Below are 18,006 nucleotides of genomic sequence, written 5' to 3'. Positions count from 1 at the left end.
CCTGTGGCAAATAGAGACTGAAGTATCCCACAGGTCTTCCCACTAAGAAGGCCAGGATATTCATTAACATGGTCCTTCTCTCAGAGAAACATTCCTCTCAGAAAATAAGAACAGCTTTAGATAGTCAATCCCTCAGCAGGGAATCTCAGCTGAAAACTCTAGGCCAGGTATGGGCAGGCTAACATGGAAATTTGGGGTGGTCTGGTGCCTTTCTGGTCATGCAGATGACCTCATCTTCCATCCAGCCTGTTAATGCTAACACTGCATACAGAGACCTTACCTGTCCATGAACAGAGCATGCATTGACTCTACTTAGCATGAATCTCTCAGACAATACTTATTCTTCAAGAATGTTCATAGTGAAAAATACCCTTTGCCAGTCTCATAAACAACTTGGACAACTTCTTTCCCAGGACCTAGTGTTCTTATGTTCTCTGGCTTCTCAGATTTTACAACCTGAAATACATAGGACAGAGCCACACAGCAAAGAATTGTCTGCCCAAAATGCCAGTGTCACCCCTACTGAGAAATACTGCAAGTTCTTCCTTGCCCCACCATCAAATTTATGTATTGTGTCCCATTCACTTTTTGCTAAATCTGATAAATTCATCTCATGGTAAGGTGTTAGGGACTAGTGATAGCTTATTTTGTTCTCTTCTAAAGAATGCATTGAATCAGGGACCTTCCATGCCTTCTTCCAAAAGGAGCAACTCAAATGGTAGATACCCAGGCAAATGGCAGGTTGGTAAGAGAGTTGATTTGGAAACAAGAGAGTCTTTCTTTGGTATCCTGTTTCTTCCACATGCCATCCCTGCCCCCAATACAGTCCGAATAAAATTCTGAGCTTGTGACCATTGCCACCTTATACCTGCACACTCCTTCCCTACCCCATGGCTAGCCCTCTATCAGCAGTACAAGAAAGCAAGAAGCTGGAAAGGAAAGAATGTGTGGTTTGCTGTGGACGTCCATGTCCTCCACATCCCCAGAAGGAATCTGCAAAAGCAGCTCTGGAAGCTAACTCCAACTCAGGTTCAAACAGAAAGCAAACTGAATTCTTTCAACCCTTCTTGTTTATGCTCCATGCTTCTAGTTAGAGAGCAGTGTCACTAAGCTGAGGAAAAAGTCTTTTAGGACAAATCTGGTTCCCAGCTGCACAGCCTTGTGTGACTAGGAGCTTGGCACAGTAGGAAGGGAAAGGTTACTCTGCAAAGAACTGAGGGGCCTACAATTGCAGCTGGCAAATGTTGAGGGCATCATGTGGTGAACATACTCAGCATGGGAAGCCCCATGCCAATAAATAGCAGCAATTGGCAGGAGAAGGTTGGGCTGGAGCAGGGAATGGAATGGCCCCAAAGAGGGAAGGTTGCCCAGGAATCATCTTTCTCACCTTAAGAAGGACTATGAGTGCCATCTTAATATATTCAGTGGGAATCAGGAGGTCTGAATTCCAGGTCTGACTGTAAATTGTGTGACCTTGGGAAAATTGCTCCCTCTATTGAGGCCTCGGTGTCCTTTTTTGTATTAGAAAAGGATGAATTTGAGTTCACTAACTGCAGGCCTCTGGGTCAGATTTGGCCAGTGGATGTATTTCAGTCAGCCTGCCCCACACGGGATCATGGGCCGGGCTTTGGCCACTGTTCAGCTTTGATTTTTAAAAGAGTTATTCTTTTATGAAAAATGGAATCAAGTTGTAGTCCTTCCTATATGATTAGATAAGCAGTTTCAGGAAAACACTTCTTCTTTTTTTCTTTACAAGGACAGTGTGACTGTGTGGACTTCCCCCTAACAGAAAGCCCCTCCATGTATGTGTCTGGCTGCTGCTGTCTACCCCCAGGTACTTTACTTCTCACACAGAACTGTGAAGCCAAAGCCTTGGCTCTTTTAGGTCTCCACTGTTAGCCCTCACTACCCTTATTTCTGTCTCTAATACCTTTTAGTGTCAATTGTGAGAGGGCGAAATGTATTAGACTACAGCATGAGGAGCTAGCATATAAAAGGTAGTAAAGGTCTTTTTCATAGGTAAGGTTTCAGGGCCTCATTGCTTACATACTCATTTCGCCTTGACTCATGCCCAATTGTGGGACTTTTACAGTGGGCATGGACACATGGATACAGTGAACACTTTTACTTCTTTTCATATCCTAATTCTGGCCTAAAACACACTATTTTGGCCTCGTGATCTCTACAGAAATAAGGTCCTTTTCACCTGGATCCTCTGGGACTTGCTGTAGGCCTCAGGCAGGACTGATGTTGTATCTCATTGTGATGTCATCAAGCATCACTATAAAACAGGGCTGATGTTTTACACTGTCCACAGTCTCCTTGGGAGGAGGGGAAGTGGCCAGATGTTGAGGCTGTAAAGGCCACTCTTGATGGACAGCAGGCTGAACTCCAGGTAAGAAACAACAAGACCTCAAACTGCCAATTAGAAAGTAAATAAGCCCCATGCTGCCTTGTGAAAGTAAAAGCCTGATAGCATGAGTGTCAACTCAAATGAAAGTAATCCTCTGATGTGTTGAACCTCCTCCTGTCCCACTTGAATACCTTGAGTTAATCCTGGCTTTCTTGTTTGGAAGTCAAACAAGACCATCCTGGGGCAAGAGTTTGTGATTTCGATACGTGTGAATGAATGAATTATAAATGGCTGCATTTATAATGCAGGCAAGAAAGCATGTTGATGTTAGAAAAAATGGGAGAGAAACAGTTTTCTCTTTAAATGTACTCTTTTCCTGGGATTTTTCCCTCAAAATCCAGCTTTCTGCCTTAGTTTTGAAATATATTGACTTTCTGCTTAAAGGAAAATACATTTGAATTCATCTAGACAATATCTTTTGGTTTTCTAATTGCTTTCCCTCTTTTATTGGCCTATTAAGGTAAAGCCCACAGTACAAGGAATTAGGAAAATTGGATCCCAGATTTGTCTCAACTATCAATTTTGTGTCTTTTATTTTTTAACCTCTCTGGGCTTTGGTTTCTTCTGTAAAGTGAGGGAAGTGAATTAAATGAATTGTAAGGCCTTCCAGTAGATTTTATGAAAATATTAGTCTCACCAGATTAAGACAATACAGTTTATTGAACAATAACAATCACTTGAATAACATACATTTACATGAAACTAACAAAATATGTACATAGAAGGTGTGTATTGTGAAGGGACCTCAGGAATTACCTAATCCGGTGATTACCAAGCTTCAGTCATTGATGTACCATCTACATAATTTTTGTCATATTTGTGTATCACTAGCACTATTTATTATTTAATGTTATTCTCCATATTGACCTGTTTTCTTAAAATCTTTAAAAAATCTACCTTAATCTACCCTATGCAACAATATTGAGGAAGTCATAGATTTAATGTGCTAGATATTTATCTTTCTAATACACATTCAAATTTGTAAGTTTCATTTATGTACTAACTAAAATCAACTTAACTGCCTATACTTGGTAAATACATATCATACATACAACATTACTCTCTTTTCTCATTCAGATGTGGAAAGTAGAGGTTGGAGAGATTAAATAACTTTGTTTCTTATCTAAAAGCAGGTTGCCATGGAGGCATGACTAGAGGCCACCTCCCCTAACTATGTCACAGTGAGAGGCAGAGCTGTGACTAACTCAGGCCACCTGACCCCTAGACCAGGACCCTTTCCACCACATCGTGCTGCTCCCACAGTTGCCATTATGATCTAAGTATCTATGCTCTTAAATAAAGATGGAACTAGAATCCAGATCTTAAGTTTAATAAGTTATAATAATAATAAATGAGCCCTTGTGGCTTTAGATGGGTCATTTAGTCTCTCTGGGTCTGAGATGCCTTGTTTGTTTAAATGACAGAATTCCAGTTCTGCCTTCTGCCACATGGAGAGAAAGATGGTAGCTATCACTGGCTGAGTACTTCCAAGGTCCTTTACTAGATTTCTTTGTTTCATCTTCATAACACCACTATAAAGGGATGGGAGCAGATGATTTCTAAGATGCTTTTCTGCTTTGCTTCTAATAAACAAAACAAACCCAAATTTGTCTATCCAAAAGAGTAGATGTGTCTAAAAGGAGCATGAACATTTGAACATTTAAGGAAACCAGATAGTCTCACTGGGTAAGGTAAATTGAAATTTTAAGAAGTTTATAAAATGGTTAAAAAAGTGATAGTTTTGGTTTCCCATCAGACATTTACGTTCTACATAATGAGTTTCTCTCAGGTGGATTCATTAAGTGAGCATCTCGATCTCATAGCCCAAGCTTAGGTGTTGAATCCTGTCAGCTCCAGCTGCCTCCTGCTCTGTAAGACAGGCATACTAATCCCTGATGACGTCACAGAGCTGCTCTGAGGGCCAAATGCGCAGCTGTGAGCAAATTAAAGTGCCCCACTGAGTTGAGAAACCTTGGCCACAGGGACCTGTTCCTGGTGGGGGAAAGATGCTGTTTCTTTATCAAAGGTAATGTGTTTCAGGTAGCTTATCCTAGTCCTGGACACTCTCCACTTCTCATTTCTGTTATTTTTCTGTCTAGATTTACTTTTATCAAGGTGGACAAGCTGTAGCCATCGGACAATTTAAAGATCGAATTACAGGGTCCAACGATCCAGGTAATGCGTCTATCACTATCTCGCATATACAGCCAGCGGACAGTGGAATTTACATCTGTGATGTTAACAACCCCCCAGACTTTCTCGGCCAAAACCAAGGCGTCCTCAACGTCAGTGTGTTAGGTATGAGCACTTTTTTCTGTCTTTTCTTTTCTTGGAACAAGTTAGGACACTGAATGAGCCAGGACAGTGAGTTATGATGCCAATTAAGTCTCTGTAGGTAAATATACTACCTAATATTTTCATTATCAGGGAAATAGAGACAAGCCACTAGCCCAACCAATACAGTAACACTGAGAAATCACTCATAAAACATGCAGAAACAATCGTGCAAAAGGGCTGCCAAAATGACAGCAGTAGATGACCCAACCTCCAGTGATCCCTATCTCTGAGGGAAGGAATGAGAACAGATGAGACAATCCGCTATCCCACAAAATGATCACTAGCAACTCTCTTAGAGGAAACTTCCATTTACAGCCAGACCTACCTGGGGGAGACTACTGTCAACTTATTATTCCTTTTAAGCGCAACACAATTCCCACCATTAAATTATTTTTTTAAATAAAGACAGGAGAGTCCTTTTTTAAAAATGCTAATGCTATTTGGAAAAAAGACTGCACATTAATCTAGTGTTGATAGTCAAAATATTTACATACAAATATTCATTATATGATATTGGGCAAGCTATATCTGCTCTTAAAATGAATTTGGAATCTCATTTGTTCAGTATTTATTGAGTCACAGTGATGGAGGTGTTGTTTTTGCCCTTGGGAAGCTCTCAATTTTGGTCATTTCTGGAAGTCCTTCCAATCTCTGTCTGAGAGGACAATGTGGGCTAAGCTCCCATCAGTAGACTGGGATTGGGAAGTATCAAAGCAAGGGATGAAAGGACTGCCGATCCTCAACTCTTACAGACAGACCAGTTGAGATGAGCATTTTCCCACTTCTAGGTAGCCCCAAATGGAGCTGATCTAAGAGTCATTGCTCCTCTCAAGCTGTGTTCACACATCACAAGAAAGGAGGAACTATATCAAATCAGTGACTTAATAATTGAGTAGCTTGGAAAAGCAGCAATTGGTAACAAGGTGCATACCTAAGAGAACTGTTTACAGTTGTCCTGGCTTGCCACTCAGGTAATGCCACAAAGGAACCAGCTGACATTTACTGTGAGGTTTGCCACTGCATCTACCCACCTGGGAAAGAGGGAAAGGTACCTAAGAGCTGTTTTTTTTAAGAGTGGGTTAGCTTAATCAATCATGTTTTTATCTTACTGAGTTCTGTGCCAGGAATTGGGGTACAGGAACAGACAAGAGAAGTATTACTCAAGCACTGGGAGAGTTTCTGTTCCGGTTTAGAAGACTAGTGTATTAGTCTATTCTTGCATTGCTGTAAAGAAATACCTGAGACTCGGTAATTTATGAAGAAAAGAGGTGTAATTGGCTCATGGTTCTGCAGGCTGTACAGGAAGCATAGCAGCTTCTGGGGAAGCCTCACAAAACTTACAATCATGGCAGAAGGCAAAGGGGAAGCAAGACGTCTCACATGGCTGGAGCAGGAGGAAGGGGAGGGGAAGATGCCACATACTTTTAAACAACCAGGTCTTATAAGCACTCACTCACTATCACAAGATCAGCAGCGAGGGGGAAATCCGCCCCCATGATCCAATCACCACCCACCAGGCCCTACCTCCAACATTAGGGATTACAATTTGACATGAGATTTGGGTGGGGACACAGATCCAAACCATATCAACTAGTTATATACATGGGAACTAAGTGGTGTGCTATAAATGCCAAAGCATCAAACTGGCACTCAGAAGACCTGAGTTTTAGATCTTACTCTGTACTCAGTGACCTAATACAAGTCAGTCCACCTTTCTCTGACCATTGTGAGATGGGGTTATAATTTCTGCCCTGTCTTCTTTATAGATTTGTTATGAACAGTTTTGTTATTTTGCCTACAAAATGAAATACTGGAGATCAAAGGGTTTTTAATTGTTAAAAAACTGGAGGGATTAATCTGCTAATGATTTTCTGTTGCTTCCTGGTTCTGGGATGTTCTGACCAGAAACAATCTAAAGAAGCCAAGCCCCTTCATCTCAGAGCTTGGAAATAGCCCTGAGATAAAGTTAGACAAGAAGGTTAATATTCTTAAATTTAAAGCTCAGAGGATCCCAAATCAATTTCCATAAGAAGTTGAGGGTCACTTCCTCTCAGAGGTGTTTTTTCCCATGAGTCTTTGGGTCAGGTAGCTCTGTGTCATGACTTTTCCTTAAGCAGCCAGGATCTAGACAAGGTAAAAGGCAGAAGGGTCTGTGGATTTCCTTGTTTGTTTGGGAACTCTAAATAATATTGTTTTTATTAATTGGGCAAAGAACAAAGGCCTCCTCCAAATTTGGCCTTTTTGGAAAATTTGAGGCTGCTAATTTTCTCTAAAAATTGCAGTGACTATTTGCAGTTCTCAAATCTCGTTGTATACGACTGCCTATTTTGCTTGCCCTGACTGAAAGGTGAGGCAAGGTGGGGACAGGTGGGTAAGAGAGAGAGGCTAATTGTGGGGAGAGGTGTTGATATTTCCTTAAAGATGACTCTCATAGCAATGTATCTTTCAGATGTTTTCTTAGCCAGCAGTGAACATCAATCCCATGCATTTACTCGTTCATGCATGAGTTCACTTAACAAACCCTGAGCACACGTGCCAGTCACTGTGGTAAGCAATGGACATGGGGAGATGTAAAAGATAGGGTCTTAGCCCTCCAAAATTCAGTCTAGTGAAGGAGACAGATGCATAACATAAAAGCTTTCAGTGGAGGTATGAGACAAGAACTATGAGGACACAGGGGAAAGGGCAAAAAGCTGTGTCAGGAATTGGAGAAGGCTTATTGAGGAAAGTGACTTGTGCTGAATGTTGAAGGGTGTGCAAGAGTGTGTGACGAAGAAGAGGGGCTGAGATGGCAAGGCACAATTTAAGTGAAGGAAAGAGCAATGGGCAAAGGACCAGGTGATTTGGACAGCCATTCATTTGAGAGCTTTCCATTAGGTATGACAACCTTGGAAAATTAATCTCTGAAAAATACCCAGATCAAGTTTGAATAATTATTTTGTGTGCATTTGGAATGAGCATCATCTACCTTCTGCAATTTGGCACATAAAAAGAAAATGATTGATTTAAGGAAGGTTTAAGAACCTACTGAAGCACTTTCTTTTTTCTTTTTTTTTTTTTTCGTGAGCTGAGCCTTTTCCTCCCACCTCAATTCTATTGAAAGCAATAAAGCTAAATGATAGATCAATGGCTTTGCCAGTTAAAGACCCAAGTTCCACTGGGAACTTTAACTGGATGAAATGTCAGTTCAATCCTGAGTCAGTAGTTTTAGAAAATATATAGGTTTGGGACTTGGTTCAAAGTGATTCACTAAATGTTTTTTAATAAAACATAAAAGGAGAAAAATATTCTAAGCAAAATAAAATCCCTATCTGGGTTTGATTCTGGGCTCAATGAATGAGTGCAAGTCATTCCAGGTTTTTGCCATAATTTAGTTCAAGTCCTGGTGTCCAACTTTGTGATGAAATACCCCCATTTAATTTTCTGTTCAAATTGTTCTATTCTGCTGTAAAGGCTATAAAATCGCCATCTTTTTTAAACAGCAGTATCTAAATCTAGTGATAGCTGCAATGGACTTCTGGTTAAAATAGCTCAGTTTAGAATAGGCAAATCCAACAAGTTGTTCCTACCTGAGAAAGTCATTGGTAAGAAAGAGAGAATAAAGAACTAAGTAGAAGGATACTTCTTTTAATCAAAAGACACCTGCTTAAAAGATAGGGCTAGTGAAATGTTTCAGAATTATAGCTATATGCATCTGTCTTCTTGCACCTGTGTACAGATAGTGAGAGTCTGGGATGACTGAGCTGAGCAGAAGTCAATGGGAGAGCAACTTTAGTAGCAGGAACTAGTCCTGCTGTGGCCAACAGAAATTCCAGGTGCTAGGCCCTATATATATTATTGTATTTAATCTTTGGATCAGTCAGAGGTTAGATAATCTCCTAGTCACGTTTTACAGATGAGTCAACTGAGGTTCGGCTAAGTTAGGTAACTTGCCTACACAGATCCAGGGTAGAGTTACAGAGCCAGTACTCTGTGCAGATCCAGAGCTGTGCCCTTAACCACTGTGTCTCAGGTAAGAGCTGTAGGACTGAGCAGTATGACACATTTCATGTCTAACTCACCTAAATTAGAGAACCTAAGCTTTGAATGGTTCTAGCGAAAAATGAAGATAAGCAAGGTGAGCTGGAAAGTATAGAAATGTATCATTATTTGTATATAAGATAGATATATAAGGTATATAAGATAGAGGTATAGATATAAAATAAATATGTAAGATAGATAAGAGATATAAGATAGATATGTAGATATGATAGATATATAAGATAAATGTATAAGATATGTAAGATAGAATAAACCGTGCAAAGTAAGATGAATGAGGAGATTCAGATTCCCAGCTTCCCACAGGACTTCTCCCCTGACGTGTTTTCTTTCTTTTTTTTTTTTTTTTTTTTGAGACGGAGTCTCGCTCTGTTGCCCAAACTGGAGTGCAGTGGCCGGATCTCAGCTCACTGCAAGCTCTGCCTCCCAGGTTCAGGCCATTCTCCTGCCTCAGCCTCCCGAGCAGCTGGGACTACAGGCCCCCGCCACCTCGCCCGGCTAGTTTTTTGCATTTTTTAGTAGAGACGGGGTTTCACCGGGTTAGCCAGGATGGTCTCGATCTCCTGACCTTGTGATCCGCCCGTCTCGGCCTCCCAAAGTGCTGGGATTACAGGACGTGTTTTCATAAGCAGCTACAACTCTATGTCCCAAACTGACCTCATTAGTACCCCTTCCTCCTTGTCACCCCTTTCCCTAAAACCTGCTTCTCCTGCTGTGGTCTTGGAGGCCTCTTCCCCTCTCTAAAGTCATCTCTCATCCCTCTCCCACCCCACTTTAGAACTGTGTCAAAGTTATTTTTGAATTCCTGGTGCCTCTAGTCCCGTGCCGGGCCCACAGAAGGCATGGGTGCTTGCCGAGTGAGGGATGAATAAATATTTGAGTGCTGGGTAGCATGCACCCCCAAAATGGGCTTCCCCTACTGATGATGCACACAGGCAAATTCAAACCTTTCAACTATTTTGTGTCACCCACAGATGTATAAATGCAAAAAAAAAAAAAAAGAAAGAAAATAATCATAAGAGGAAAGAGAAATACAGCATTAAAATGTTTTAAAAAGAATAATAGGCTATCTCAGAGTATTTAAGGGTTCTATTTTCCTTTAAAACTGTGCTTTTAAAGCATAAACTATGTTCCTAGTCATTTAGTATTTGCTTATATTTGACTGTTTTAATAAAGGCATATTTTAAGACACAATGCGGAAATTCATGGTTATAAATCTGGGGAGGAGGCAGACAGAGGAGTCACTATTTGAATCTTAATGGCCTCCTGACTAGAAGGGCCCTGCACCTGAAGTGCTCTACTCCCACCTGGTGGTGCAAGCAGAAAACTGCCAAAATACATTTTAATAGATTTATTTATTTATTTTTATTTTTATTTTTTTGGTGGAGATCCAATCTCACTTTGTCGCCCAGGCTGGAGTGCAGTGGCGTCATCTTTGCTTACTGCAACCTCCGCCTTCCAGATTCAAGTGATTCTACTGCCTCTGCCTCCCAAGTAGCTAGGATTACAGGCGCCCACCACCATGCCCGGCTAATTTTTGTATTTTTAGTACAGACGATGTTTCACCATATTGGCCAGGCTGGTCTCGAACTCCTGACCTCAGGTGATCCGCCCGCCTTGGCCTTCCAAATTGCTGGGATTACAGGCATAAGCCACTGCGCCCAGCCAAGAGATTTTTTAAAAAATAAATAAACACACATATTCTTCCAAATGAAAGTGAGGAAGTGACTGCAATTGTCACAGACTGCCATTCATCCTAAAGAATTTTTATTCTTTGTCATTCTCTTACAGTGAAACCTTCTAAGCCCCTTTGTAGCATTCAAGGAAGACCAGAAACTGGCCACACTATTTCCCTTTCCTGTCTCTCTGCGCTTGGAACACCTTCCCCTGTGTACTACTGGTATAAACTTGAGGGAAGAGACATCGTGCCAGTGAAAGAAAACTTCAGTAAGTGTAACCTACAGTCGACCCTGGAAAGGCCTGGTGTCTGTGGTTGGATGACAGCAGGAGTGTGTGGTTGGCTGCTTGACCTTACAGTTCAATCTTCTTGTTTTCTCGGTGGTGGTGGGTGGGGGGCGGGTAATGTAAAAAGAATGCCTGTCTCCCAATATGATGACTGTGTTCTGGTCTACTCCCCAAATTCTAAAAGCCAGCTCAGAGATGGTGAGTATGTAGGGAATAGGCATGGTCCCAGGTGAGTTAGCACTGGAACAGTCCTGAGGGGCCTGGTTGAATCCTGAACATCTCAAGAAAGAGAGGCCAATATGCGGGAGTGGGTGGACATTGAATGATCTGTTACACTGATGTTATCTGTACGCACAGAAGAAATCTCAAAAGTCTATTTCCCGTTTTCAACAGACCCAACCACCGGGATTTTGGTCATTGGAAATCTGACAAATTTTGAACAAGGTTATTATCAGTGTACTGCCATCAACAGGCTTGGCAATAGTTCCTGCGAAATCGATCTCACTTCTTCACGTGAGTTTACCATACAACTTTAACAGTTTCTCTTTAAATCTAGTAGTCTGGGCCTGTCAGCCAAATAAATTAGTTAGGATCCCTGGTTAGTGCTTCCTGCTTCTCTGGAGATTTGTGTGCTTTATATATAGGCTGATATGATGAATGACCATCCTAATATCTAATGCTCACATAATAATATATGCCATATGCTGGCCTAAATCCTTTACAGAAAGCAATTTGTTTAAGCTTCACAAAATTGCTAGAAGGTAGGTATTACTATTCAATAATAAAACAGCAGCCTTTCTGATAGCAGCAGGCTGAATTTCTCTTTGTGATGCTGTTGGTAAATCCAGGTGACACTGTAGCTCTGACAAACATATACCTTGCAAAGATCTGCCACTAATAATAATAGTATTATAATAATAACACTTGTACCCACAATCACGGTAGCTACTATTTGTGGAGCACGAATTAAGCTGAGTATTATCTCACTCTTTCCTCCCAACCACCCCTATCTAGGGAGGTGGACTATTGTCGGCCTCATTTTGCTGAAAAGAACACTGAAGCTCAGGGAAGTAAATGACTTGCCCAAGGTCATCCAGTTAGTAACTGGCAGAGCCAGTATGCCTCTAAACCTCAATTTTCCTATTCAAAGGTGCTTATCACTCTCTGAGCATAAGATTTAAGACTCCTGGAATTGTCCAATTGAGCTGACCCAGGGGCAACCTCTCATAAGGAATATCTCACCAAACATCTCAAGGATCACTTAATAACACTCAGGTCTTGTTTTTTTTTCAAACTTACTTTGAACTTGTGGTTTTAATATATGCCATATCCAGGCATGGCAAGTTCCAGTGGGTTATTGCTTTTCCTATGCAGCTGAACTTTCTTCCTTTTATTTCTCCTGAATTTTGCTCCTTCATTCTCATATCACTTTCAGCTATTTTCCCTGTTTCATTTCTGTTATCTTTCTTTAGAATTCCCTCAATCTCTTTTTGCCTTCTCAGAGGTACAATCATACTACAGATGTAGAGATATGTAGGATTTGGACTTGAGCATTGCTTCCTTTCTAGTCTTTTTCCCAATGATGTCCAGCACTGCCTTCCTCTCTCCCTCCCACATCCCTTCTTTCCTCCTTCCTTCCTCAAATAGTTACTGAATATCTACTGTGTGCCAGGGACTGTCCTAGGTGATAGAGATACAGAGATAAAGGAGCTCACAGTTCAGCTAGAGGGACAAACACAGACAACTTAAATGTGCTAAATCCTATAATAGAAGTCTGAACAGGGTCGATAGAGCACCAAGGGAGGAACAACTATGCTTATAGAACCGGGATGGCTTTACCAACCAAGTGCTATTTGAGCAGGATCTTGAAGGAACTTGCAAAGCCTTTTTATCTATAAAATGGGAAAGTTGAAGGATGACGGTAGAGCAGCAGGCTTAGAAGGGCAACCAGGTCATGATGGGGGAAGAGAATGGAGGGCTTCACATGGCATGTCTCTGAGGGAAAAATCACAAGAAACGGATATATCATCTGATATGTTTGAATCAATTGAGAGAAGTTTAATGGTTTTGTTGGAAATTTTGGGATGAGTGATAATGCACTTATTAATCCCCAAATGAGGCAATTATTAACCTCCGGGAAAATTTTTGTAAATGTACAAGAAAGAATCATAGCATACTGTGTTCCTCAGCTGTGAACGATATTTACATAGTCATACTACGGCAAACTTGGATTTAACTAAAACTTGTGATAGAACTATTTTGGAAGAACGTGGTGGGTGTGAGCGGAGTGGTGTAAAAGAGCTCAATCTCCAACTTCTAGGGTATAAAGTTGAAAGAAAATGATGGAAATGGAAAAATAGTAGGACATATCAGAACAAGGATAATAAAAACATGGGAACAAGAAGACTCTTAAAAAGAGTTAAGAGTGGTTGCCTTTTGTGAATGGGACTCAGAAATGGGAAGGAGTCGGGCAGGGAACTGCTGTTTTTGTGAGACATGTAGTAGAACTATTTGACTTTTTAAACTATTCACATATATGCTCTTAATCATAAAAAGTTAAAGGAATTATTATCAGGTAGCTCAAAATATAAGATGTCCATCCTTGCGTGAGGGGAGGCAGATGGGGATGCGTTGGCTTATAACTCAGATGTGGTCTTCCAGAGACAACACCTTAGGGCTTGATGGTCTGGCGCTCAGCTGGATAGTGTCACACTCATTAAGTTTGTCCATAGACTGAGACAATAAACCAGATGCCTATTTATCAAAATGGGCATATCACTTCCCAGTGACCAGAGTACATGAGGTTCCTTGGTAAGCATGGATGCCGTGGGGGAGGTTTTTAGGGACCCATTTCACCTGTGCTCTGGGAAAGCCTAGTGAAATGTCCCTGCCTGTAACAGAGGCTTATCTCTAGTGACCAGATCACAACTCCATGGTGTCTCAAGACTCTTTTCTCTAAATCCCATTTCAAAAGCAACCCCACCTCCTCCAAGTTGGTCACATTGTATTCTTTATGTGCATAAATGTCAATAGTCTTCTCCCACTGTGAGTCCAAATGACACAGTTCTTGGGGTTTCCATTTCCCTAGCCTATACAAGTCATTTTCCCACTACTTGAATGGCCCTGATATTCCCCACTAGTCACAAACACACATTATAAAATGACAATATATTCCACTTTATTAACCAGCTGCTTGTGTCCTTCAGATCCAGAAGTTGGAATCATTGTTGGGGCCTTGATCGGTAGCCTGGTAGGTGCCGTCATCATCATCTCTGTTGTGTGCTTCACAAGGAATAAGGCAAAAGCAAAGGCAAAAGAAAGAAATTCTAAGACCATCGCGGAACTTGAGTAAGCTCTCATTCTGTTGTCTTTACTTGAATACAAACATTTCTCAGGCATGTCTCTTTCAGTCATCAATTCCTAAGCACTCCTTTGAGCATAAGATATCAGAGGTATCTTTCTGTTTACTCTCACTGAATTTGAAAAAGAATGATGATGGCTGCTATTTATTGAGGGCTGTGTGCCAGGCTCTGTTCTAAGCACTTTATGTACATCAACTCATTTAGCCATCACAACAACCATTTTAGGTCCAAGAAAATGTTTTCATATATAATATTAACATACTTGTCTTTAAACCAACATAGTCATAAAATATAATTTTAATTTTTTTTTATGGAACAAGGACAAAAGTGCCCTGGGAACACAGAAGTTAGAATGTGGCCCAGCCCACAGTCCATGCTCTTAATCATTCTATCTCTTCCCTAGTGTGTATCACACTCATTCATTTTTTTCATCTCCTTGCTTCTACAACTATATATTGGGTGTCAACCAGGTGCCGAGTATTGTATTAGATGGAGTGGGAAACAGAGATGCATCAGAGCTATGGATTTGGACCTTAAAGACCTTATTAGATGCTTAGACTCTTTCATTCTGACATCAGTTTTCCCACCTTTAAACACTGATCTTTCTTAAACTTTCATTATATTGTTGAGACCTAACCTTTCTGAATTCAAAATGACATATGGCCTGACAATAAGTCAGAATATCAGAAATAACAGATTTCCTGAAGTCTGGGTCCTATGGTCATTGAACCTACAGAGCATATGGTTTCACATGTAATTTCAAAGTTAGCATCTCCCTAACTTGTTCTTTCCTGGGCCTTCTTTCTTGCAGGCCAATGACAAAGATAAACCCCAGGGGAGAAAGCGAAGCAATGCCAACAGAAGACGCTACCCATCTAGAAGTAACTCTACCACCTTCCATTCATGAGACTGGCCCTAATAACATCCAAGAACCAGACTATGAACCAAAGCCTACTCAGGAGCCTGCCCCAGAGCCTGTCCCAGGATCAGAGCCTATGGCAGTGCCTGATCTTGACATCAAGCTGGAGCTACAGCCAGAAACGCAGTCGGAATTGGAGCCAGAGCCAGAGCCAGAGTCAGAGCCTCGGGTTGCAGTTGAGCCCTTAAGTGAAGATGAAAAGGGAGTGGTTAAGGCATAGGCTGGTGGCCTAAGTACAGCATTAATCATTAAGGAACCCATTAGTGCCATTTGGAATTCAAATAACCTAACCAACCTCCACCTCCTCCCTCCATTTTGACCAACCTTCTTCTAACAAGGTGCTCATTCCTACTATGAATCCAGAATAAACACGCCAAGATAACAACTAAATCAGTGCAAGGGTTCCTGCATTACCAATACAGAATACTAACAATTTTACTAACATGTAAGCATAACAATTGACAAGGCAAGTGATTTCTAACTTAGTTGAGTTTTGCAACAGTACCTGTTATTTCAGAAAATATTATTTCTCTCTTTTTAGCTACGCTTTTTTTTCTTTTTTCTTAGACAGAGTCTTGCTCCATCACCCAGGCTATGATGGTAGTGGCACGATCTCGGCTCACTGCAACCTCTGCCTCCCGGGTTCAAGTGATTCTCCTGCCTGAGCCTCCTGAGTAGCTGGGACGACAGGCACGTGCCACCATGCCCGGCTAATTTTTTTGTATTTTTAGTAGAGACGGGGTTTGACCGTGTTAGCCAGGATGGTCTCCATCTCCTGACCTCATGATCCACCCACCTTGGCCTCCCAAAGTGCTGGGATTACAGGCGTGAGCCACTGCGCCCAGCCTCTTTTTAGCTACTCTTATGTTCCACGTGCACATATGACAAGGTGGCATCAATTACATTCAATATTATTTCTAGGAATAGTTTCCCATTCATTTTTATATTGACCACTAAGAAAATAATTCATCAGCATTATTTCATAGATTGGAAAATTTTCTCCAAATACAATAGAGAATATGTAAAGGGTATATATTAATTGGTACATAGCATTTAAAATCAGGTCTTATAATTAATGCTTCATTCCTCATATTAGATTTCCCAAGAAGTCACCCTGGTTTCCAATATCTGAGCACAGCAAATTTAAAAAATAACACAATTTCACACCTGTAATCCTAGCACTTTGGGAGGCCGAGGCAGGTGGATCACCTGAGGTCAGGAGTTCGAGACCAGCCTGACCAAAATGGTGAAACCCCCGTCTCTACTAAAAATACAAAAATTAGCTGGGTGTGGTAGTGCATGCCTGTAATCCCAGCTACTTGGGAGGCTGAGGCAGGAGAATCACTTGGACCCAGGAGGTGGAGGTTGCAGTAAGCCGAGATTGCACCACTGCACTCCAGCCTGGGCGACAGAGTGAGACTCCATCTCAAAAACAAAAACAAAAACAGAAAACAAGCAAACAAAAAACAAAAAATCCTCACAGCTTTGTCAAATAATGTACAGGCAAACATTTTCAAATATAATTTCCTTCAGTGAATACAAAATGTTGATATCACAAGTGATGTACAATTTAGTTTTGAATGAGTTATTATGTTATCACTGTGTCTGATGTTATCTACTTTGAAAGGCAGACCAGAGAAGTGTTCTAAATGAACACTTAAGATCTATTTTAGATAATTTCAACTAATTATTTAAATAACCTGTTTTAATGCCGGTACATTCCACATTAATAAAGCGATACCAATCTTATATGAATGCTAAATATTACTAAAATGCACTGATATCACTTCTTCTTCCCCTGTTAAAAAGCTTTCTCATGATCATATTTCACCCACATCTTGCCTTGAAGAAACTTACAGGTAGACTTACCTTTTCACTTGTGAAATTAATCATATTTACATCTTACTTTAAGGCTCAATAAATAATACTCATAATGTCCCATTTTAATGACTTCTAAGGCTAGTCCTTTTATAAACAACTTTCCTGACATAGCATTTATGTATAATAAACCAGACATTTAAAGTGCACAATTTGATGAGTTTTGACAGAGTACATACCCATGAAACCACCACACCCATCTAGAGAGAAAACATTTCCATCAGCCCAAAATGTTCCTTCATGCCCCTTTGTGCAAATCCACCATTGCCCTGGACCTAGGAAATCACTCATTGTTTTCCATCACTAGAGATTAACTTTGCCTTTTCTTGGCCCTCATACCTATGGGATGATACAGTATGTATTTTTTTGTGTCTCACTTCCTTCTAAGGTGAATCCTTTTTAAACGAAGTAGTGAGTTTCTCATTTATCACTTTCAGATTTTCATGTAAAAGATTTTCTTAAACTGCAAACTCCTTTCTATATGGATCATAACCATACACAGATTGAGATAGAGTCTCTGTAGGTTTTAAGGAGAGTTAAAATGGAAATTAACATTACACTTATCTAGAGCCATGAAGAGAAGAGATAGCAAGCGTTTATTTCTGCATTTTCTTCGATGTGTCAGTTTTCAGAAAATGTCAGGGATTTCTGACGCATCTATAATTTCATTCATACTAAATATGAAAGTATGATATACATTGTGTCTGATGGACGCAAAAAGCAAAATGATGAAGGTCTTAAGAATGACCTAATATTTAGAGATTAAAAAGTAAACAGCAGTGTAAACATCTCAATTACCAGAATATCCAAGTAGCTGGAACTCACTTTTCCTTTCCATTTTTATTATAGAGGCAAATCACAAGAGACTGACACATAATAGTCAACAATTACACCCCAAAATTTTTGATAGATCAGTGCAGTCCAGGAAAGAAAGCACTACTGGTAGTCTTATAGAGCTCTGTCCTTATTAGCACTGTTCTGTTCAAAATACTGATGAATAGTTGAATCAGTGGCTTGTAACCTTTTTCTGAGGTCATGGATCACCTTGGGAATCTGCTGAAAACTCTAAACCCATCTCCACTGAAAAATGCTTA

At 40.6% G+C, this 18,006-nt stretch overlaps 1 protein-coding gene across 5 annotated transcripts in view; it reads left to right on the top strand.

Moving 5' to 3' along the window:
- VSIG1 (V-set and immunoglobulin domain containing 1) overlaps window positions 1-17,059 on the top strand; it is a 65,809-nt gene extending 48,750 nt beyond the window's left edge. For 3 of the 5 annotated variants that reach the window (XM_033200932.1, XM_033200931.1, XM_033200930.1), the window contains exons 4-8: window positions 4,513-4,711; window positions 10,580-10,735; window positions 11,147-11,266; window positions 13,960-14,101; window positions 14,927-15,424. In XM_033200932.1, the coding sequence (XP_033056823.1) occupies window positions 4,513-4,711; window positions 10,580-10,735; window positions 11,147-11,266; window positions 13,960-14,101; window positions 14,927-15,254 (945 nt within the window). In that variant the 3' untranslated portion in view covers window positions 15,255-15,424. Of the gene's footprint in view, window positions 1-4,512; window positions 4,712-10,579; window positions 10,736-11,146; window positions 11,267-13,959; window positions 14,102-14,926 lie in introns of all 5 variants that reach the window. The other 2 variants (XM_033200929.1, XM_033200928.1) reach the window with 2 other exon arrangements.
- The last annotated feature ends 947 nt before the right edge of the window (window positions 17,060-18,006 follow it).

The sequence above is a fragment of the Trachypithecus francoisi genome, unplaced genomic scaffold, assembly GCF_009764315.1.
Source record: "Trachypithecus francoisi isolate TF-2019V2 unplaced genomic scaffold, Tfra_2.0 Lachesis_group6, whole genome shotgun sequence".
Classification (NCBI taxonomy): Eukaryota; Metazoa; Chordata; class Mammalia; order Primates; family Cercopithecidae; genus Trachypithecus; species Trachypithecus francoisi.
Note: the sequence above shows the minus strand (reverse complement) of the source record. Positions and strands in the feature narration are given on the sequence as shown.